General features: G+C 53.3%; 1 protein-coding gene and 1 long non-coding RNA gene across 3 annotated transcripts; one reads left to right on the forward strand and one right to left on the reverse strand.

The window, feature by feature from the left end:
* Window positions 1-1,623: 1,623 nt before the first annotated feature.
* On the reverse strand, window positions 1,624-12,343 carry LOC145544643 (uncharacterized). The gene is made up of 4 exons (XR_014081501.1): window positions 12,134-12,343; window positions 3,401-3,633; window positions 2,267-2,435; window positions 1,624-2,168 (listed from the first exon to the last, which is right to left on the reverse strand). It is a non-coding gene; the product is annotated as an uncharacterized LOC145544643 (long non-coding RNA).
* RASD2 (RASD family member 2) lies at window positions 10,909-22,930 on the forward strand. Of its 2 annotated transcripts, XM_081587510.1 has the most exons (4): window positions 10,941-11,974; window positions 15,245-15,386; window positions 16,794-17,073; window positions 20,468-22,930. In XM_081587510.1, the coding sequence occupies exons 2-4, from the start codon at window positions 15,303-15,305 to the stop codon at window positions 20,995-20,997; spliced, it is 894 nt and encodes a 297-aa protein (XP_081443636.1). In that variant the 5' UTR covers window positions 10,941-11,974; window positions 15,245-15,302; the 3' UTR covers window positions 20,998-22,930. The 2 variants fall into 2 exon arrangements, with proteins under 2 accessions (XP_081443637.1, XP_081443636.1); XM_081587511.1 differs by lacking the exon at window positions 15,245-15,386 and having other exon boundaries at window positions 10,909-11,974.
* Window positions 22,931-23,559: the final 629 nt, after the last annotated feature.

The following is a 23,559-nucleotide window of genomic DNA, read 5'->3' on the forward strand; positions in this document are numbered from 1 at the left end:
CAGGCAAGATGGAGAGAGAAAGCAGGTCTGGGACTGGTTTTAGGATGACAGCGGATTTCCCTGGGCTTGGGCCGTGAGATCCAGGATCCCATGGTCACGAGCAGGGAGGAGGGTGTGTCTCCTTCTGCAGACACAACAGGATCAGAATGCACTGGATTGAGGGCCTGCTGTGTGCTGAGCACTGCGCCAGCTGTGATGCGCTCTCTTGGATTCTCTCAGCATCCCCCTTTTACAGATGGGGAAACTGAGGCTTGGGGAGGCTCAGTGACTTGGCCAGCATCAGGTTGTCTGAAAGCTAGACTGCTGGAAGGGGCTGGGATGCCTTCTCTCATTCAATCCTGCCTCTTGCAGAAACCTCTCACACAACCCAGTCTCACCACATAGGCCTCTTTACCCTAAACTTCTGGACAGCACAGCTTCCAAACCAGATGTCTTCCTGCGTCTGACCTTCTGTTGTCTTTGAACTGCTCCTAGTTTCCTGGAGTCTATTGCAAGAGGCCTCAAAGGCCATCATTCCAAGTCATCATTGGGTTTTTATTTTTTTATTTAAAAATAATTTTATTTATATTTTTTGGCTGTGCTGGGTCTTCATTGCAGTGAGCAGAGGCTCCTCTCTAGTTGCAGTGCGCAGGCTTCTCACTGTGGTGGCTTCTCTTGAGGAGCACAGGCTCCAGGGTGCTTGGGCTTCAGTAGTTGCTGCACGTGGGCTCAACAGTTGCGACTCCCAGGTTCTAGAGCACAGGCTCAACAATTGTGGCGCATGGGCTTAGTTGTTCCATGGTAGGTGGGATCTTCCCAGATCGGGAATGGAACCTGTGTCTCCTGCATTGGCAGGTGGATTTTTTTACCAATGAGCCACCAGGGAAGCCCTGCCAGTGGGCTTTTAGATTCTCTCTAAGGCAGAGGTCCCCAACCTCTGGGATCTAATGCCTGATGATCTGAGGTGGCGCTGACGTAATAATAATAGAAATAAAGTGCATGATAAATGTAATGCACTTGAATCACCTCATGGGACACTACAGCTTCCATAGAGGTCCGTACATGTTGCGTGGGAACACTGTGGAGAGAGCATTTTTAAATCTGCCAGGAGGAGCAAGACCTGAGGTGGGGCCAAGGCAGGGAGGCACTGGGCTATGAATTGGACTCGATTCTAGTTTCAGCTCAGTCCCCAGCTCACTGTGTGACCTTGGACAGCTCCCATCCCCACCATTCTGGACCTTAGTTTCATCTGTAAGAAGAGATGGTGACTGTATACCCTGGCAATCTCCCATGTGGTGCTCCTGCCAAGTCTGAGTGGGCCCAGCTGTGCTCGCCCAAAGGTGTAGACAAGAAGAAAGAAACCTTGGTGCAGCCCACTAGGAGATTCTCATTCCCTGTTCGGGCAAGCATTCAGGCAGAGGTGGGGATGCCTTAAAGCTGTGGTCCCCAACCTTTTTGGAACCAGGGACTGGTTTTGTGGAAGACAGTTTTTCCATGGATCAGGGGGTGTGGGGGGGTGGTGGTTGGTTTCCAGATAATTCAAGCGCATTACAGCAGAGAGCTGGAAGAAGCCTAGACCTCTGGCCCTGTGGATAAGCTACTTTACCTCCAGAATTTATTTACCTGAGTAGGAAATAAACTCTCTGCTGTAATCCACTTTTATTTTGGATTTTCTGTGGCTTACAGTTTAATAATCCTAATCTTAATGATACAGCCTTGGGTGGGAAGAGGAGAAAGTGTCTAGGAGACTTGCTTTTCTACACAGCGTGAGATGGTCCCATGGCCCATCAAAGAGGCAGAGGTTGCAGCCATCATGTGTCTGGATCTAAGCTATGGAATGGGACAGGACCTGTTGGCCTGGTGGCTAAACTGGATATAGTAGCAGTCATTGGATCTCCACTCATTCATTTACTCAACCATCCCACCATTCTCTTGTGAAGCTCATTCACTCATCTATGAGTCCAATAAAACATTGTACCAGGCAGGGATCCCCAGGCTGGGAGGTGAGTCTGAGCTGGGCAGGGAAACACTGAAGCTTCTCCTGGGGACTAACAGCCTACCCATCTCTGAGCTCCAGCTCTCGGCTCCGATTGGTGGCAACTCTGAAAAGTGGTCACATTCCAGGAGCGTGCAGTTCTTGGGCGAAGGGCATAGTGACAAACATGTTGCCAGACTGTCCCTCATTCTTCCTGTGAGAGAAGAATAAGAGAGCAGGGAGAAGGTCTCTATAAGCACACCTGCACATTCATGCGGAGAAGGCAATGGCACCCCACTCCAGTCCTCTTGCCTGGACAATCCCATGGACGGAGGAGCCTGGTAGGCTGTGGTCAATCGGGTCGCTAAGAGTCGGACATGATGGAGCTTCTTCACTTTCACTTTTCACTTTCATGCATTGGAGAAGGAAACGGCAACCCATTCCAGTGTTCTTGCCTGGAGAATCCCAGGGACGGGGGAGCCTGTATGGGGTCACACAGAGTCGGACACGACTGAAGTGACTTAGCAGCAGCAGCACATTCATGATGTCATGAGAGGGGACGGGTATATTAGCAAGAGGAGGGTTCACCTACCTTGTAGCCTCTGAAAAATCTGTAAGACATAACACCTCTGCTTAGAACACAACGTTAAGAATATTCTAGAAAACAGCAACTCATAGGCCCTGTACGTTTTCTCCAAAATTGAGGCAGGATCCCAGGGGAAGGTGGGCTTAAAAAGATCCCAGAATTTGGGGCAGAGTGAGTCGGGAGAAGGAACTGAGAGGCAGAAGGGACCCACAGGCGCTCTTCTGAGGCATCTTTGATGCTAAACAAAGTGACCTGGTGGGGAAAATAAGGATTCACTGGATATTCATGGTTGGCCCAGAATAAATCAGTTTTCTTTCTGCTATTTGATGGGCCTGTATATCTTTGCAGACACTGTGGTCAAAATTGAGGTTTGAGAGAAGACAAAAAGCAAATGGATCTATTTCTGTTGTCTTTTGTTATGTAACAGACTATCCCAAAAGTTGGGGCTTAAAATAACAATGGTTTTGTGATTCTTCTTGCTCCTCTGGTAGGCTGGACACGGCTCACATGGACGAGACAAGAGAAGTACCCAGTGCCTACAAGACAGGAAATGAACTGGACATGCAGGCAGTTGCATTCAGCTTGTGGCCTGAAGGATCTAGAAGGGTGTGTCACATAGCCTTTCATCCTCCACATGACTTTTCTCACCCCCTGGTTTCTCCTTCCCCCAGGGCAGCCTGGATTTCCTTACTACGTGGTGGCTGGATTCTGAGACAGTGAAAGCAGAAGCTTCCAGGCCCAGAAGTGGCATGGTATCACTTCTGCCATATTGTCTTGGTCAAAGCAAGTCCCCCAGACTCCAGTAGGGAGGAAACAGACTCCATTTCTCCCCGGGAAGAACTGTGAGTGGCCATACTTACAGGCAAACTTCTGCAAGAAGTTGATAGGGATCATGGAACCCAGATGGAATGTGAGATGTGAAGTACAACAAATTTGGCTTATGCACAACTTTACAGAAGCACATTTGGTGTGCAGAGTGAGGCTCACGGTTAATCTGCATGGGGCTGAAGCTGGGGTTCTGCACGGCTGGCTTGGCTTGGCTTCCACCACCCTGCTTTCCTCTTCTTCAAACAGCCCCATCAGCAGGAGACCACTAAGGAAAGAGAAATACACCAAGGCCAAGGTCATTAGCATCCCGGAACATTGGATTCTATTTCTGGCAGATCTGAGGTAGTTGGCAAACCTCTACCCCCTGCTTCCCAGCTCAGCACTCAGAAGTAATGAGCCCACTGTATTATGTGGCATTAGCAGAAGTGCCGGGTACCAACCAGGAGAGGAAATAGACTCCCCACTCTCCACGAGCATCAGTTTGCACCTGGGGCTTGGGGTTCGGCTCCGGGCTCAGGGAAAGGCAACTCGCATTGACTGAGTGCCTACTGTTTTCCAAATGCTGCTCAGCACGTCCGGCCCCTCCTTTTCTCCTGAGCCTCATCTTGTACTATTTTCCCTCTCCTGGCTTTCCTGCCAAACTGAGTGTATTTCTGTTCTTCCACTGGGCGACTCTTTCTCTTCCTTTGCATGTCCTATTTCCTCTGCTTGAAACTCTCTCTGGTCAACCCCAGAGCATTTCACAAATTGCAGGATCTCTCCGGGCTACTAGCCAGGTGTTCTCTAAGTGTCTGTTGAATGACTGAATGATGGAATGAATGACTCCTCATAACAGCCCATTTGACAGATGAGGAAGCTGAGGCAGACGCCATCAAGCAGAGAACTAGCTCATCCGAGGTCCAGATATGGCGAGAGGCAGAGCCAGGATTTAAATCCAAGATCATTTGGTGGCCAGGCTTGTTTCCTTTCTACCACACCTGGCTCAAAAGTTGAATGAAGGGGTGGACAGTGATGGGGAGGGGGGAGTAGGTGCCAGTGGAAGAAGTGAGAACTCAAGCACCTCTCTGCCCCATTACTCACAGGCAGTAATGCTAGAATTGGAGGTGAAACCTGGTTGTACAGTGTTTGGCTGAGTTTCTGTGAGTTTGGCCTCCCATAATCTCTCTTAAGTTGAGGGTTTAAAGGCTCTTCTCTGTAGACAAGAGGTGCTAGACCAGCAGCTCAGTTGACTGTCAGGATCCAGAGAGCCATGCTAACTCCCAAAGTCTTTGGCACCCTCTGGTTAAAGAGGCTTCATATCTCTGAGCCTCAGTCTTCCTTGTTCAGAAAATGGGGATAATAAGGGTTGTTGAAAAAGTTAAACCAGTCAATTGTGCAGCATGCTTAGTTAGGCCTGCCCACCCCCAGCTTGAGACTCGCCTAAGTGAAGCGACTGATAATACTAAGCTGGAGGCCTATCGTTCTTCCATTACCATTGACCCTCTTCTGTCTCAACTTCTCTTCTGTGTCATGTTTTGTTCTGTTTCCCAGGGCTGTGGGAGGATCAGATGTGATAGAGGATGGAGAAGACATCAGTGGAGTCCTATCCGAAGGACAAGGCTAAAGGAAGATGGGTTGACCTTCTGCTTCCACCTGGACCACACCAAGTCAAGGCTAAGGGGCCCAATAAACATCTGGAGAGGAGCAGAAGTTCCATGAGCTTGGGAGATGATGATGATGATGATGATAATGGTAATAGGTATGATAACAGAGATGATGATGGAGGAGATGATGGAGATGATGATGATGGAGATAAGCAGACAATGATGATGATGATGATAGATATGATGGCAGAGATGATGATGGAGGAGATGATGGAGATAAGCAGATGATGATGATGATGATAGATATGATGGCAGAGATGATGATGGAGGAGATGATGATGATGGAAGAGATAAAGGAAATGATGATGAAGGAGGAGATGATGGAGATGATGGAGATGGTGATGATGGAGACGGAGATGATGATGGAAGAACTGATAGAGATAAGCAGATGATGGTGATGACGAAATGATGATGGGCAGATGGGTGCACAGATGAGACAGCTTATAATAGCATGTTCAAGCCAAGTCTTAAGAAAGAAATAAAGGTACCATAAAAAGATCAAAGGACTAATTGCTCAAAGGCCTAGGTATTTTTCAATCCAGGCTCTGCCTCTTACTTGTCAAGTGACTTTGGGCAAGTCATTTGACATCTCTAAGCTTCGGTTCTGTCACCTATAAAACAGGAACAAAAACCCTTCCCTGCTTACCTCCCTGGGAGCATATGTGGAGAGCAAGGCCATGGTCCTAACATACACACAGCTGTGGTTGTTTCTACTGCTGTAACTGAGAGCAGACCTCACCCACACACACACACTGCCACTAAGCGGACTTAGTGCTCTTGCAAGGTCTTCCTCACCCACATGTCTTTAAGCCTCAATTTCCTCATTTACAAATGACAATACTAGTGCCATCCCCACATAGTGATGTGGCCTAGTTAAAATGGGTTCTTTTGATAAAGGGCTTAACCCAGTGCCTGCAAGAAAGTGGGGGCTGCATAAACAATCCTTGTTGTGATTAATGTCTCTGGTTCATTCTAGTTTTTTCTTTTCTGGCCACAGCCTCAGTTTGGCATGACCTGGTATAATGATCACACCCTCCTGGTCATCACCGCTCCCCAAAAAACTTTCACAAGGGGCTGCCCTGAATGGTTGTACAGGTTGCTCACTGCTCAAGTGCACTCAACTAAGGAAATTCAGCTTGTGTTTTTCCCTCCCAAAGCTGTGAGCCTCAGAGAGGGGCTGCCTCTGCCTAGAAGATGTGCCTTTTTCTAAATCTCATGAAAACTATACATGCTAGAAGGCACCTGAATCACCTTATAGTGGGATTTATTCAGCTTAGAAATGTGGAATCAGATGGAGCTTCAGAGGGGATCTGACCCAATATTCTTGTTGTAAAAAAGGGAAAACTATTAATTCACTCATTCATTTATTGAACTTTTACTGGATACCTGCTATGTGACAGGGCTTCCCCGGTGCCTCAGTGGTAAAGAATCCACTTGCAATGCAGGAGCCACAGGAGATGTGGGTTCAATCCTGGGGTCGGGAAGATCCCCTGGAGGAGGGCCTGGCAACCCATTCCAGTATTCTTGCCTGGAGAATCTCACAGACAGAGGAACCTGACAGGCTATGGTTCATGGGGTGGGTCGCCAAGAGTCAGACACAACTGAAGTGACTTAGGACACACACACACTATGTGATAAGTAGCATCTCTACGCTTAGCAGGAGGCTGAAGTGGTCAGAAGAAGAGTAAGGCACAAGATGTGACTGGTCCAACTGTGCTCCTGCTGACCTCCGACCTGGGGGACACCCCTATGTCCTCATTCCTCCACCTCCAGAGCTGTATGGCAGGATCCTGAAATGCCAGGTGTGGTGCCAGTTTACTATTACTTGCTGTTCTCTGCACTTCCTGGCACCTGACCCTGTGCCTTTGATCTAGCTGGGCTTGTACACTGGTAACCCACTGTCCTCTGCTGAAGGCTCAAGGCTGATTTAGATGCCAAGGCCCGCCAGGACCAGAGACCCAGTTAGGGGCTGCGTGGCCCTGGATGGTGCATTCAAGCAGGAAAGAGAAGTCAGAACTTGGGCTCTGGGTTTGCCTGTCATTAACATGTGTTGAGTTTGGTCAAGCCACAAACTATCTTTTTGTTTGCAAGATAAGTCTGAGCCACATGACATATAAGGTTTTGCCAATTCTCATCTTCTGGTCACTGGTTCTCAAACTTTGGCATGGGAATTACTAGAAGGGCTAGTTAAAATCAGCCCTAGAGCTTCAGATTTGGTGGATCAGAGGTGGGGCCTGTATTTGTCACAAGCCCTAGATGCTGTGATTCTGCTAGTCCAACCACTGCTCTAGCAACTCTGGCTGCACATTAGAATCACCTGGGGGAGCTTTAAACAGTGCTTTAACAGATAAACAGCTAAACAGCTTTAAACAGCCCAACTCCAGAGCAATTAAATCAGCATCTCCAAGTGGGAGCTTGTGCTTTGTTACCATTTAAAAGCTCCGCTCCACCACCCCAGGTGATTCAGGGATAGAAAACACTGTACTAGAAAAGTGGCCAGGGATGTGACAGCACACTGATTGGGTAAATGTCTGATTTCCCTTTGAAGAAATGTCTCTGAGATCCCAACTCAGCCCCTTATTAGCTGCCTGGTTTTGAACAGTCTCCCTGAGCCTCCATCTCCCCTCCTGTAAGTGGTAGCTGTTAGGACCAAACTAATCTGCCTCCCCATGTCTGCCCTCCCCTTCTTGTCTCCAAGGAGAACTTGTGCATTTCTTCTGCACTGAGGCTGTTCAGCTGAGCACAATTCAATAAGCATTTATTGAAAACTCACAGTGTGCAAGATGCTGGCCTTAATGATGTGGGGACACAAAGATGAATCAGGCTCCGGCCCCTCTCCAAGGAGCTCACATGCAAGTAGGGGAGATGAGGCATGTGTCTCAAACATGAGGCAGGATGTGTCACAGGCCATAGAGGAAGTAACCGTGACGAAGACCACTGTATGCAAGGCCCCTTGGTGGGAGACCCTTTATGGTACATTATATGATCCTCCCAATAATCCATGAAGTAGCTACAAGTATAACACCCACTTTGCAGATGAAGAAACTGAGGTTTAAAGACTGGCCAGTTACCCAGGGTGCAAGAGCCAGGTTTTGTTGACACAGAAGCCCAGAGGAGGATGAGATTTACACCATGAGAAAGCAAGCAGGCTTTGTCAGAAGAGGTGTGGACACTGTGGTTTGAGGATGTGTAGAAGTTCAAAGGGTAGATATAAAAAAAAAGGTAGATAGAGAAAAAGGTGGAAGAATCAGCATCACAAAGGACTGGAGGAGGGAAATCCAAGCTTTAGGGACCCAGAAGTGGTTTGATTGGCTGAAATTCAGGCTAATGGTGAGGCATGGTGGGAATCAGATCCTGGTTAGAGGCCTTATGTACTGGGCTAAGGGGGTTAGACTTTATATCTCAAGAATTGGGGAGCCATTGAAAATTCTTGAGCAAGGGATGGCATTTTTAGAAAAAGATGAAAGTGGTCATGGGTTATGGGAGAGGGAGGGTGACAGAGAGCCCAATAAGGAAAGAGATGGCTACGATAAGTGGTCCATGTGAGATGGTAGTGCAAACAGGGGTTGGGGGGGCAAGGAAGCCTAGGAAAGTGAGCACACGTAGAAGGTGTCCTGTTGCCATGTGAAACTTCCTTGGAGATCAATTCCTTATGTGCACCTGTTTATTGACTGAGCCACTCTGCTCTGGTGGGGGATGGGGTGGCAGGAGCAGGTGGGTCTCCTGGGGCCCCACAGCTCCATATACAGCTCCCCTCAAGATGGGGACATGGTCAGTGGAGCATGACCCACTCGTGGTAGAGAACTGGGCTGAAGCAGCAGGTAATGTGTTCCTGGGCCAGGTCAGAGCTGGCCGCCTGCCATGTTTCCGGGATGGGGGTGAAGGAACCAGCCCCGTGGCCTAAGGCCTCCTGATCCAAGCTATCTAGGTGAAACGTACCACCCTGCCCAGCTCCTGCTGCGAAGTTCACAGTCAGCTCAAGGCTCACAGTCTTTGTGCATCAGGCTGAGCACAAACCCTCCTGGGCTAAGCCAGTTCCTAGAAGCAAAGTCTAGGTGAGGAAAGAGCACTGGGCTGGGATTCTGCCACTTGCCAGCTGGGTGGTCTTGAGTACGTCCCCAAAGCCTTTCTGAGGTCTAGATATTCCACATCCTCTGGATAGGGGACTGATCACAGTCAAGGAGTGTAAGTGCTGAGTCCTCCATCTAGTCCCTCCACCTCCATCTACCCCATCTTCTCTGGTTAACTTCCCTGAAGAATCCCAAGACCACACAGAGACAAGAAGAGCAAGCCACTATTTACAGTCAAAGTCCAAGACCATCTTTGTAAGTTTGTCACTCTGTGGACCTAGCATAGCATACCAATTTTATAGACGACATAAGCAAGCCCAAGTAATTTCCACAACTGGCCCAATTGGGCTCAAATATTTGAGCGGACCGGAGAAGGCAATGGCAACCCACTCCAGTACTCTTGCTTGGAAAATCCCATGGATGGAGGAGCCTGGCGGGCTGCAGTCCATGGGGTCGCTAAGAGTCAGACACGACTGAGCGACATCACTTTCACTTTTCACTTGCACGCAATAGAGAAGGCAATGGCAGCCCACTCCAGTGTTCTTGCCTGGAGAATCCCAGGGACGGCAGAGCCTGGTGGGCTGCTGTCTATGGGGTCGCACAGAGTCAGACACGACTGAAGCGACTTAGCAGCAGCAGCAGCAGCATTTGAGTGGACATAGAGGCAGACTGAACACTAATGTCTCACCCAAAGGAGCTGGACCCTCAGCTTGGTGCCCCCCAGACCCCTCTTCCTCTCATGAGGTCTGAGAGCAGATTGGCAGACATCCCCCAGGTCCAGGGTTCTGGAAGCGAGGCTATAGCTCCGTGGCTGATACAAATGATGGTTGGACAGACACAGAACTGCATCCCTTCATTGTCCCTATACTTCATCACACAGAACATTTTCTTTTCAGCCTCCTGATAACACTGGAGGAGAACATCACTGTTGGGGGCTAAAAGGTCTTTAACACCTCTCCCAAGCTGGCCCACCTCCCTTTTACACTGAGGGCACATCTCAAGACTTGGAAGGCTAGTTTCCTGCTAGAATTTAATAACCTTGGTTTGTTTTCCTTGTGTTTATTTTTGTTCTTACCTTCTATTTATGGCAAGTGATACTGGTTTCCCATTTAAGGCAGTGATGTAACAATTCTCCAGAAAACGTGTCTGGGGCAAGGAGGGGAGGAGTGGGTCTTGGAGCCAGAGAGACAATACTAAGTAATAAAGATTGATATCTGCCCTGGTTCAAGGTGGGGAGAAGCGAAGAGAGAGGTGCTGCCCAAGAGCACTCAGTATAGTATGTCCCTGGACCTGCGTGTCGCGCAGACCTCCATTCAGGCGCGCTTAGACCAAGGTGACTCCGCGGCCCTTCCTGATGGCACGTGCGCGGCCCATGTGTCACCCTGCGGGGTCCCGCGGGCCCAGCGACCTAGGGAGAAAGGCGTTGGCTCGGGGAGGGCAGGCCGGGCGCCCGGGAGGGCCCCTGGGGTTTTCGGCGGAGGAGGAGGGCGCAGGAGCCGTGGCGCACGGTCTGCCACCTGACCGGGAGCGAGCGGCTGGGGTCCCCGGCCAACCCGCCGCGGGATCCTGGCGGGTCACCTGCGGCCGGGGCGGTATGCGTGTGAGTGCGTGCGCAGACGTCAGCCTCCCAGGCCCGCTCCGCCTTCCGCTCACCGCGCGCATCCCGCGCCCCCTGCCGCCCCCACCCTCAGCTCCCCGGCCCCACGCGCCCGGGCACGCGGAGCGCCAGACTGCGGCGACAGGGCGGCCGCGGGCGGGGCTGCGGGGCGGGGCCAGGCCGCGGGGCCCGCCGCCATTGGTCGAGAGCAGCACCCGGGGCGGGGCGCCGGGAGAAGGCGGGTAGGCGCGCTCGCGGAGGCAGAGGCGGGCGCTGGGCTGCGGGACTGGCTGCTCGCTTGCGGCGGAGAGGGCGAGCGGGAGCCGCACGAGGAGTCCACGGAGAACCGCTCGCAGAGGCGGCGAAAGGCGTCCAGGCCTAAGCTGGGCTTCTGCCGCTGGAACCGCCATCCGGAGCCTGGGCTCCGATCACTTTCCGGAGGGACCATTGACCTCGCCCTGCAGGAGGAAGAGGGGCGTCCGCCTCCAGGAGCGGGAAAGAGGGAGGAGCCAGGGCCCCGCAGAAACTTCGCCTCCTCTGGGGGACACCGGGGGAGAAGTGGGAGGAGGAGCCTGTTTAAGGCTAACTCAGAGCTGCGAAATCTTAGGGTGGCGTTCAAGGCCCCCTCCCACACGCGCGCGCTGCAGAGCGCCCTGCTCCTCCTTCAGCCACTGGCTTCGCCTCGCAGGGAAAAAGAGCATACCCTCGGCGGCGGGGGAGCGGCAGAGCTGAGGTCGAGGCCGAGCCGGGCAGGCACCTTCCACCCGAGCGATCCCCTTTGGAGCGGGCGGAGCAGGTGGCATAGGCAGTCGAGAGGATAGATTCGCCCACCCCGGGCACGCACATACGCACGCACCCGCAATCACTTCCAAGGGACCCTCCAGGAGTCTCTAAAGACCCGGAGTCACCCCTTCTGCCCTCTCCTCCAACCCCGGAGCCCCAGGCGGGGACCCCGGGATCGGACGTCCCCACACCTCCGGGCACCTGGCTCAGCAGGAGTCCCCCGGGTCTGGGCAGGGCAGGGCCGGCGGCGGCGAGCCGGAGCCTGCCCAGCGCCCGGGCCCCGCCGAGCCCTCAGAACCCACTCATGGGGCACCAGCTCCCCGTGTCCCCTCGCCCAGCCGCGCCCAGCCCGGCGCCCCGAGACGCGCAGAGGAGGATCCCGGCACAGTGACCCAGGAGCCGCCGCAGCCCCTGGAAGCCTCGGCTGCCGGAGAAGAAGGCTGCTCCCCGCACCTCCAGGCCCTTCCAGGCATCCCTCTGAGCCGCGCCAGAGGCCCGGCCCGCCATTCCCAGGTAGGAGGGAGACACCCCAACAGAACCGGGGAGGCGGGGAAGCCGGGGAGAAAGGTTTGAAGCTCTGAGGAGGAAGGTTAAGTGAAGCCTTAAAAGAAGTAGGAAAGTCAAACTGATTGAGCCTGTTATGTGCCAGGATCACCCGGCAACTTCACTTACCTAGAGAAAATGAAATTAGTTGAGCACCTACTGTGTGTCGGGCTGGATGCTTATCCCAGGAAAGAAAGACTTAACTGAGTTTTTGTTTAAAGAGATCTGGAGTAACAGCCTGTTTGAATATGAGGAAACTGAGGCTTAGAGAGGAAGAGGCACTTCCCTTCCCCAAACACTCCCCTCCTCCTTCCTAAGCTGGCTGCAGCCTGCAAACCTGGCTGAGGGTGGGGCTGGAGTGGGGCCAGCTGGTGGTGGCCTTGGTGAGGACCTCCTCTGAGAGAGCTTAAGGAGGGCCTTCCTTGCTCAGAGTTCTTTGAGCTTTGAGAGGAATTGGTGCAAGGAGTGAGTTTCCTGGGCCATCCCCTTCCCAAGATGGGTTTTCTGTGCTCAGCTGGCCAGAGGGCCTCCAAGCACCTCTGCAGGGTTCTCTCCTCCCCGTGCCCCCCAGCCCTGGGAGGATGATGAAGGGTGTAGTCCTGGACCTCAGGGGAGGTGGGAGGCTGTGCTGTGAAGGGGCAGCCAGGTCAGGAGCCCATGATTCAGGTTTCTTCTGGCATCAGAGGCACACGATGGGGTCCCCCAAGACTTCTGCCTGCACTCTAGTCCCTCCACACCTGACTGCTCCAGGCAGCCCCTTGACTGCCAAGAGGAAGTGTCACAAAGGAAGGAACCTGCTTGTTGCGTGCCTGGGAGCTGTGTGGGCCTCTTGGCTTCTCACTGAGCTCTCAGGGCCACCCTGTGGGTTTGTTTCTACCATTTGATAGATGACCAACCCCACTAGGTCCAGTCATTTGCCCAGGGTGACTGGACTAGTGAGAGGCAGATCTGGTCTGCCTCCTTTCTACCACCCTGAGCTGTCAAGGGTGGTGAGATTGGCTTTGCAAAGCACCCAGGACTCCCCTCAGTGGGGCATGGAGGCCAGTGAATATGTGTGTGCGCCCAGAGTCTGGGATGTGCCCTAATGGTGAAGGCTTGGGGTGTGTGGGAGGGAGGGAAGGAGGGAGAGCTCAGGGTATCACAAGGAGGAGGATGTGGCCAGACTCTCATCCTCTGCTCTTGCCCCTCTGACCCTTCCATCTTCCAGGCAGGCCCTGGGAGAGGGGCTCGAGGGGGAGAAGAAGGGGTGAACCCACAGATGCGTGGGGTGAGAGCTGGCTGCTCAAGGTCTGGGCGGGGTCCCGAGCAGGGTGCTTGCCCCCAGCTATCTGCAGCAAGAGACAGAGGGAATTAGAATAGACCTCCAGGCTCATTTCCCCAACCCGATGCCAGCTGAGGCTTCACTGAGTCAGACACTGTTTTGCAAAGCCTGATTTTGGCCAGGGGGTGGGTGTTTAGAGGTAAAAGCCCAGACTTTGGAGCCAACAGCCTGATTTTAATCCTGGCCCGAGCAGTCATCTGTGTAAACTGGGGCAAGTGACTCAGCCTCTCTGACCTCCCATGTCCCCATGGGTCCAGCAGGTTGATGGTGGTCCCCTCTTCATGGGATTGCTGTGAATTCATTGGGATAAGGCACATAGGCACTCAGCATGATGGAGACCTGCCGGGCTGTGGCGACCATTCCCCCAGCACTGCCCCACCACCTCTGCTCCAGGCCCTTCTGCCTCCCAGGTGCCCATAGAAAGACCCTGGGGTGAGTCACAGAGCTTGCATTTGGGTACCCATGCACTACTGGTGGCTCCCACTAACCATTCTCCGGGCCTCCAGGGGGGAAAAATCTACATTCTCAAAGGGTCCTTTGAACTCTGACCCCTGCCTGTCCCTCACTGTAGGGTCAGCCTGGCTGAGGATGGAGAGAGGGGAACAGGAAGTGGAGGAGGAGAGAAGCTGTGCCCACAGCAGCCCACAGAGCCTCCTCTGGGGGAGGAGAAGGGAAGAAGGATGCGGGGATGGGGGGCGGAGCCCATGGAGGTGCTGTCACCTGACGGCCAGGTGTCTGGGTGCTTCACACAGCCCCACGTGGCTGGGGCCATGTGCAGACTCACAGTCTTCTCTCGGAGATGAAAGCCAAGATTCTTTTCCTCCTTTGCCCTTTTCTGACCCCCTGCCTCCTCTCTCTGACCCCTGCCTCCTCTCTCTGACTTCCTCATGTCTATTCAGTTGCTGATGTTAACATGTCTGATACCAAGAACTCTGAGCTAGAGGCTGGAGCAGGCGGTGATGGAGACACACTGTCCCTGGGGGCTACCAGCCTTCTTCTCTCTCTGTGTAGACAGAGATGACTAGCAGCAGAGTCAAGCTCCCGGAAGAGGGACTTGGGGAGGAGCCTGTCCTGGTGTGGGGCCTCTTCCCCCCAATCCTGGCCTCCGTTGAAGGCCCGGGCTGGTTCTCTCCCAGCCTAGGAGGAGATTGAAGAGTTCAGTGCTGTTGGCTTGCAGCTTCCTCTCCCTTGCTGCCCACCCAGGTGTGTGCTCAGTTCACTGCGACCCACCTCAGTGTAGCTCCTGGGCCAGCTGCTAGACAGGGTGGAGGTGGAGGGAGAAGACCCCAGAAGGAAGCTCTGAATGATCTCTGAAAGGAGAGCCATTTGCTTCTTTCACTCACGGGTCATTTATTGAGCACCTGCTGTGTCCATGGCACTGAAACCCTGCAGTAGAAGCTCAAAGTTGGCTTCAGGCACAAACCGGGTGGGGGTATGTAGGAGTTGTACGTTTGGGGTCACCATCCTGGCTCCCTTATTAACTAAAAGGGCCAGTCATGTAGACTTTTAAGCATCAGGTCCTTATTTGTGAAACAGGGAAGGGAATGCGTACTTCACAGAGAGGTGGTGAGGGGAACCCCAGGGCATGGGGCAGACTGCCTGAGATTGAAGCCCTCCTTGGCTGGGGCTGTGTAACCATGAGCAAGGTACTAAACTTCTCTGTGGTACTTCAGTGTCCTCATCTGTAAATTGGGGTAACCACCTACCTTCGGGGGATCCTGAAGGATGAAGTGGGTTAGTACACATTCAACTTAGAGCGCTCTGCATATATTAACTGCAAAATAAATGTCAGCTGTGATTATTGTTCTATACTTAGCACAGTGCTTGGCACACTGCAGGGCTTGGTTGCTGCTGATTGTCGTCACAGCTCCAGGGTCAGCAGTATGCTGAGCTGGCTTATTGTGTGTGTCCCTTTGCAGTTCATTCATTGAGATCATCTTGGGAGCTTGGAATCGGCCACGGTGGGAGTATTACGCCATGAAATTGACAAATGCTGCCAATCAGAGCTTTTATGAAGGTCTTTTTAAAAAACCACTTTACTGCATGGTGGCACTCAAGTGGGTAAGGCAATGGCACTAAACAGGTTGTGTACAATGGCAACCCACTCCACTATTCTTGCCTGGAGAATTCCATGGATGGAGGAGCCTGGTGGGCTACAGTCCATGGAGTCACAAAGAGTCGGACATGGCTGAGCAACTTCACCTGCTTGGTGGGGTGGGAGGCAGAGGAGCCTTCAGAGAGGAGGTGATATTTGAGTCAGACCCTGATAAAAGGAAGAGGGGTTCTGGGGGAGGGGCTGGCATGAATTGAGGGCTGGTCCCAGCCGAGCTCAAGCTCACTAGGGGTTCCAAGCTGGGGGGAATTCTGGTGGGTGCTGAGAGAGGAAAAAGGAGGGTGGCTGGGCTGTGAATGGCCTTTGGGTGGGCCTGATGGAGCCCCTGGAAGTTACATATCTCTAATTGGGCTTTGGAGCTTGGATCCATTTCGGCCTCTCCCAGAAGGTCAAGAGATTCCTGTAGAAAGTTCTGGGTATACCCCAGAACCATAAACCCTTGGAGCTATGAAGGACTTGAGTCATTCTTGTGCTATTTCTCTGACCTGCATCCCACTGTTTGTCTAGGCAAACTCCCAGGACCTGGAGGTTGAACAACTGCTGGGCAGCCCGGGCCCTGGGCATGGAGGATGTGGTCTGGACCTGGCCTTTCTCTTCTTTCTGGGAAGACCAAATGGCCATGGCACCCCCTTGCTTAAGAAATTCTCTCTAAAACCTTCCCCATGTCATGTCCCAGAGTCACAGGCTCCCGGGAAGCCAGAACTGCAAAGGACAGATGGTCCAGGCAGACAACAGATTCTAACAAGAGTCAGCATCTTTGAGACCTTGCCATGTGCTGAGCCCTTTACAACAGCCCTATGAATCAAGTCCACTTTATAGATGAAAAACGATGCCCAAGGAAGTTGAGCTCCTTTCCCAAGAGGAGTAGCGAGTTAGGGGTAAATCAAGGAGTCTAGCCCCAGCAGTCCCATCTGGGAATAAATAAGGGGTGAATGAACCCAGGGGTGAGTGAATAAGAATGGGTAGATAAATGAAGGAGGAAAGAAACAAGAGAGGGGGGTTCAGGCAGAACTCCACAGCCCTTAGAGAGACCCCAGTCCAGCTTTCCCATTGTACAGACAGAAAAGTGAGTGAAAGTCAATCAGTCATGTCCGACCTCTTTGCAACCCCATGGACTATACAGTCCGTGGAATTCTCCAGGCCAGAATACTGGAGTGGGTAGCTTTTCCCTTCTCCAGAGGATCTTCCCGACCCAGGGATTGAACCCAGGTCTCCCGCATTGCAGGTGGATTCTTTACCAACTGAGCTATCATGGAACCAAGTAGGAGGCTGGCAGGGGAGGCCACAGCCTCCAGCACAGGCTGCAGGGCCAGGCCCCTGGCTTCCTGACACTCAACCCCCTCTCTCTGCTGCAGCCCCGAGCCATGATGAAGACCTTGTCCAGTGGGAACTGCGCGCTCAGTGTGCCTGCCAAGAACTCATACCGCATGGTGGTGCTGGGCGCCTCGCGGGTGGGAAAGAGTTCCATTGTCTCCCGCTTCCTCAATGGCCGCTTCGAGGACCAGTACACGCCCACCATCGAGGACTTCCACCGGAAGGTTTACAACATCCGTGGCGACATGTACCAGTTGGACATCCTGGACACGTCCGGCAACCACCCCTTCCCTGCCATGCGCAGGCTGTCCATCCTCACAGGTGGGTCCCGGAGGGTGGGCATGGGAACTGGAGTATGGGAGCGTGTGTGCTCGGCAGTTTACAGTTTGCAAAGCACTGCCTCCATCTGAGATGAAGCTCATGAGCCCCCGTGCACCACACCGTGAGGTCGGAGAGGCATTGCTGCTTGCCGACAGAGGATGGAGCCAGGGCCGCAGATCCCTGTCCCTCTGACTCTGGATTGATTGCTCGTGGCTGCCAGTGCTGCCTTCCAGATCTGTGGCTTTACCCAGAAACAGAGGGGCTCCTGCCTTCTTCCTGCCGCGGGTGACCCAGCAGAGAGCTCCGCGGCCCGGGGTCAGTCTGTCAGACTCAGATCTATTGACACTCGGGGCCTTTGCTGCCTTTCAAAGAGGCAGGGACAGGACCCAGACAGTGATCAGCCAGAGAGGCTGGTGGGGACCCACCGATGCTGGGAACTCAGTAATAATCACAGTAACGACCATGGCGATTGCTAACTCTTATCAGGAGCTGTGTGCCTGGACCTCTTTCTAGAGCTTGGCATGTATTTAATTAATCCTCACAACTAACCTGGGAGATGGGTGTCTGCCTCCATTTTACATGTGGGGAAACTGAGGCGCCGAGAGGATGAGTTACTCCAGATGATAACACAGCTGGGAAATGAGGGAGGGGAGGTTGTGGGGTACTAAGCGGGGGCAGATGGAGATGTGAAACTGGGCCATGTTTTCGTCACTCAAGCAGTTTTGTGTGGTAGCTAAGAGCACAGGCCCAGAAGCTGGTCTGCCTGGGTGCAGATTCTGGTTCTGCTGCTTCCTGGTTTTGTCCCTCTGAGCAAGTGGCTTGACTTCTTTGGGACTTGATTTTCTTATCTGTATCACATCTGTACCCATCCTAGAGGCCTTCATGAGAATTAAATGAATTTATGTAGAAAAAGTGTTTGGTGAGTGGAAGGTGAGTGCTCACAAAACAGGGGTCTTATGTGAAACCTGCATTTGCAGTGTGCATGCAATGGGCTGTACAGTCATTTCCTAAGCCACGCCCTGCCGTTGCTGGGCAGCTGATGAAGGAAAGGAATCAGCAAGTAGTCCCCCAGCCATCACTAAACAACCCCACAAATCAAAATACTTCTGCACCAAGAAACCCTTGCTATGCCCACCCCTCCCCCTACAGCCCAGCCAAGACCCCTCCCTGAGTGCCCTGGGCAGATGGCTTCCTTTTCCAGCTGTCCTCGCTGACCGTCTGACCCAGATCACACTCGGCCTGCCCCACTCCACATTTTGGAGAAGAAGTTTGTGGACAGAGGGAGCCTGGGCTGACCTGGGTTCCAGTTCTATCTACACCACTTGGCAGCTTACACATGGGACCAGAGGTTCAGATCTCAGTCTTCCCAGCTGCACAATGGGTGTAATGTTGCTTCCTCCCAGGGTGACTCCTCAGCCTACAGGAAAGTGCCAGAGGAGGGGGGCATGGGGGCATTTCCAGTACATGGTGGGGATTGCAGGAACGTCAGCTTCCCCTACCGTGGGGAGGGGACACAGTACCCACCGATAGAAATAAAGCTAACAGAGGGAGGGAGAGAGAAGATATGGAGAGGAACCATGTGCATATTTCCAAACTTAAGTTTTAATTACACAAATAACACACAAATACATGCTCCTCTAAGCATATAGATAAGGGTAAAAAGCCCCCTTGACCCTTACTTCCACCCCCCAGGCTCCTGCCCCCTCCCCCGAGGTACCAACCCATCAGTCTTCCAGACCCCCCATGAACATATTGGCATTCATGTTTGGGTCCCCAGAACAGAATATTTTTGTCTTTTTTACGTGCACATATCATTCGGGCACATCTGTCTGGCCACCCGTATTTTTGCTCGCCAGCCCATGTCTCATTTTCCAATCTGGTGCTGATGCACAGCGCATTCTGAAAGCCATTAATTCTGCCGCCAGCTCTCCTTCCAGCTGCCAGCCAGGCGTCTCTGAAACTTGGCATGCAGCTTTGCATTTGAATGTGTCAAGGCCGCAGGGTCCTCAGGGGCCTGGGATTAGCCTACTGGGGTGGATTTCACAGCCCAAGCAGAAATGGTTGCCAGGCCGGCACTGCCTTGCAAGTGCCTTTCTCAACAGCCCACACCGCCCTTCATCATATTGCATCCCGTCCACGCGGCCAGCTTTATGAACACCCACTGTGCGTCGTGACAAAGCCTCCCTTTGCTCCGAAGCGTGTCATTGGCAGGAACGCAATCCTGAATGTGCTGTGTGCTATTTTGGGGGGACAAATGGTATGCCCTGGGGGTCCAGAGGAAGGAGGCAGTGGGGCTACCAGAAGCTGGAATTGGCTTGATTCTCCTCTTGAGAACGTCAGCTGGTCCCCGGCGCCTCTGAGCCTCAGTTTCCTGTAAAACAGGGATCTTAACATCTCCCCACAGGTTCTCAAGAGTTTAAGCCAAAGTGCAAAAGGTGCTTTGAGTGTGAGATTACGATCACTGTAGTGAGATCTGAAAATTGAGGTAGAGGCACTGGTCTTCTCTTACCCTCCCCACCTCCCCATTATCCCTGTTGCAAAGACCTACACTGAGGGATACAGCAAGTTGTAGCAGTGGTAGTGTGGGCCTCAGAGGCTAGTGTTCACTTGTTCATCCATAATGTGTTCAAGAAGCAGCAGGCACCTGTGTGTGCCAGGCACCAGGAATCGGGTCCATGTCTCAGCCCAGCCACGACTGAGCTGTGTGATCTTGGGCCAGTTGCTCACCCTTTCTGAGCCTCAGCCTGCCCCCCTATCACGTGAAGGTGATGAAATCTCCCTCACAGAGGTTTCATGAGGAATCAGGGGGTACTCAGGTGGCTCTTACACGTGCTTGTTCTCATTATCCTTTTGAGATACAAGTCACTGAGCACATGTCACTCTCTATTTATTATCTCATCAGACCCTCAAAAGCATCCTGCATGGGACAGGTGGGGAAACTGAGGTTTAGGGAGGTGGCATGACCCGCACAAGGCTGAGTGAGGGGACAAGAGATAAACCTAGGCCTGCCTCCTGCCAGCTCTCTGGGTTCCTACTGTACACCAGGGGCTGCTTCAGGCCCTGGGAAATGTTCACTGAACAGCAAGAGCCCTGCTCTTGTGAAAAGTGTAGTAATTACTATTCTAACACAGTCCATACAAGCTCACAAATCACTCACTCTGTCTATACCGCCCTGCAGGGAAATGTAGGGTGGATCCATGGTGTATGAACCAGGCTGTGCCACGTATTAGCCCCGTTGCAAGTGATTTCACCTCCTGGGCCTCAGTCTTCTGCTCTGGAAAATGGGAATAATAGCAGCTCCACCAGAGAGTCACTGTGACGGTCAGGTCAAGGAGTGGGGAGAGGGCAAAGGAGCTGCCTGTAAACTTACCTCCCAGGGTTTCTGTCTCTGCAGGCGATGTGTTCATCCTCGTGTTCAGCCTGGATAGCCGGGAGTCCTTTGATGAGGTCAAGCGCCTCCAGAAGCAGATCCTGGAGGTCAAGTCCTGCCTGAAGAACAAGACCAAGGAGGCAGCAGAGCTGCCCATGGTCATCTGCGGCAACAAGAATGACCACGGCGAGCTGTGCCGCCAGGTGCCCACCACCGAGGCCGAGCTGCTGGTGTCCGGCGATGGAAACTGCGCCTACTTCGAAGTGTCGGCCAAGAAGAACACCAATGTGGACGAGATGTTCTACGTGCTCTTCAGCATGGCCAAGCTGCCGCATGAGATGAGCCCCGCGCTGCACCGCAAGATCTCTGTGCAGTACGGGGATGCCTTCCACCCCCGGCCCTTCTGCATGCGCCGTGTCAAGGACATGGACGCCTATGGCATGGTCTCCCCCTTCGCCCGCCGCCCCAGCGTCAACAGTGACCTCAAATACATCAAGGCCAAGGTCCTCCGGGAGAGCCAGGCCCGCGAGCGGGACAAATGCACCATCCAGTGAGCAAGAAGGATGCTGGGCTGGGGCTTTGGCCAGGCCTTATGGAAGGTGGCCCCGGCGCCTGCCTCCTACATCCCCTGGACGAAACTCCAAAAGCAGTCACATTTTGGACCTTTGGGGGGCCAGACTAGAGGACCCCAACTTCCAACCTCTGTATAGTCTCCTGCCTTCAACCACTTCCCTCTGATTCCTCCTTTCTGCCGCTCCCCTTGGGTTTCAACTTCTCCGTGGAGGGGTGGATCTCTGCCGGGCAGGAGGCAAGGCTGGGTGACATCCGGACTTATGTCAGGACCCAAGTCAGAGCTTGCCTGTCCTTGCAAGAAACGCTGATGCCAGATGGGCCAGGGTACCAGTTTCCAATGGAGACTCCTGGAACATCAGAGGATGAAAACAACACCCTGAGTCAGCTGGGAGGGGGCTCTCCCCTCCTGCTATAAGATGCAACTTGGTTTAGGTGGCAGCTGGAAGTCTCCCCCTACCCCGTCCTGAAACACTAACCCTCTGGCTCAGCTGTTTTTATCCCCTGCCCCCTGAGTTGGCCCCCAGCTCTCCCTGACATTGAGCCAGGGGCGTCTCTGTGTTCGAAGTGGGTGTGGCCATGTCTCCTGGACCACGTCCATCTCCTGGACTGCCTCCCTCAGCCTCCCCTCCCAGGTTCCTCTCGTCTGCTGGTTGTGCTTTGTTGTTGCAGCTGTTATGTCATGTTCCCAGTAGAAACGGAAATCGTTGTACTGTAAAAGCCTAGTGATCCCTCGTTGGCCAGGACCTCCCCCCAAGTTCAGATCCACTGCCTCCACCGGGGACACCTTCCTCCTCGGCTCCCAAATGGGGTTCCCGTGGCCTGTCCGCAGTTGAACACTGCCCTCCTCCCGAGCTTCACGGTTTACACTTACACAGACAGGGGAGGCAGCCCGGGGCTGCGTCTCCTCCTGCCCTCATTTCACAGAGGAGGAAGCTGAGACTCAGAGGGCCAAGGAGCAAGCCCCAGCTCCACCTCCTGGCTAGTTCAGGATGGAGCTCCGCCTGGAAGCTGGCTGTCCTCTGCTGTGCTTGTTCCTCAAGCATTTATTGAGCACCTGCTGGGTCCTGGGTCCACTGTGCTAGAAAACAAAGAGGGTAAACGATGCACTTGACGCCCCTAAGACCAAGGCTCCATGGCTGCAGCCTCTTTCCCTCCCCCAGCCTGGCCTCTGACTACCCCTGCTGCCCTCCTGCCTCTGTACACACAGCTGTGGGGAGATGTGAAAGAGCAGCTGGGAGCTAGAGCTGAGCCCAGGAGAGGCAGATAAGAAGAGCTCCCAGGGGGCCTTTTCCTGGCACCTGGGATGGGTACCAGGTGTGGTGGGATTTGAACCTGTGGACCAAAGGCTCTTGTCATCAGCTCTTAACAAAGACATTTTATATTTTAAATCTCCTTGAAACTATTGAAGTTTAGAGCCACAAGGAGCCTTAATGATTGTCTAGTGAATCTGAGGCCCAGAGAGGGTAAGTAACTCGCCCCGGGTCACACAGCAAGCCTATGAGCGACAGAAGCAGGGTTAGGTTGGGGCATTCAGCACACACTATGATGTGCCCCTCTCCTGATCCTGCCTCAGCCCCTGGGGCCTTCGGGCATTTGAGGTGTCGTCTCCCTGAGCCTCTCTGCAGATTGGCCTTTGAGGGCTTCTGTAGATCCTGTGTACATTGTACCCACGTATATACCTGTACACACACATGAACACAGGGAGAGACACATGCCCTGGCCTCAGCTCTGCACACCCCACACCTCCCACCCGACCCTGCTGCTCAAGGCAGCCGCTCTGACCCTGCTTCTGTACCCCTACCTGGCCCCAACCTGAACCCTCTAAGCAGACCAGGTACCCTGGCCAGGACAGATGTGTGACCTGCTTCCCCGTATCTCTGTGTACACTCTCAATTAAAGTGGGTTTGTTTCTAAGCTGTGTCCTTGACCATGTGTGTTTTCTGTATTTCTAAGAGGAGGTGTGGCTCTTCTGCAACCATAGCTGGACTCTCCCTCCCTAGATTGCACCTGCCTGGTGCCCTCGCCCTGTGGGTCAGTGCTGAGTCAGCCATCCAGGTTAATTAAGTACGTGATGGGAGTGGGGAATAAAACCCCCAGATAGGAGGGAATAACAACCCTGGCCCTTCTGGGCCCTCTGAGGGCTGTGTGCTGAGGTGTCTGTGTACCTCTGAGGAGTGACCAGGTTGGACAAGAGAAGCCTCCTCCCCATAGACCATCAGCCCTCTGTGATCACCATGCATCTGACTTCTAGGTGGCACCTAGAACATTTGGCAATAACGGGAAACAGTAGTGATTACCAGAACTGCGGAGAGGGGCAGCATGCTGTTAGCTCCTGGTGAGGGGGTGCCAAGGGCAGCCCCCACCATAAAGAGTTACCCTGTCCTGAAGGTCAGCAGTGAGCAGCCTCCCCACTTGGACTGTCAACCCTTGAGACCAGGACACGGCCCATATCTATGTGTGGTTGATACAACCTACAACTTTCTGGACGGTACTTAATAAACACTGGGCAAGCAAAATGTGCCCTCATGTAAAATGAGACAGGA

Source organism: Giraffa tippelskirchi, chromosome 4 (assembly GCF_054371585.1).
Source record: "Giraffa tippelskirchi isolate mGirTip1 chromosome 4, T2T-mGirTip1v1.2.pri, whole genome shotgun sequence".
NCBI classification, from domain to species: domain Eukaryota; kingdom Metazoa; phylum Chordata; class Mammalia; order Artiodactyla; family Giraffidae; genus Giraffa; species Giraffa tippelskirchi.

Bases quoted from the DNA above. Each gene is read 5' to 3' on its own strand.
- RASD2 (XM_081587510.1), top strand. From the start codon at position 15,303: ATGAAATTGACAAATGCTGCCAATCAGAGCTTTTATGAAGGTCTTTTT. The intron at 15,387-16,793 runs GTAAGGCAATGG...TCTCTGCTGCAG, and splicing joins GCATGGTGGCACTCAAGTGG to CCCCGAGCCATGATGAAGAC. The intron at 17,074-20,467 runs GTGGGTCCCGGA...CTGTCTCTGCAG, and splicing joins CAGGCTGTCCATCCTCACAG to GCGATGTGTTCATCCTCGTG.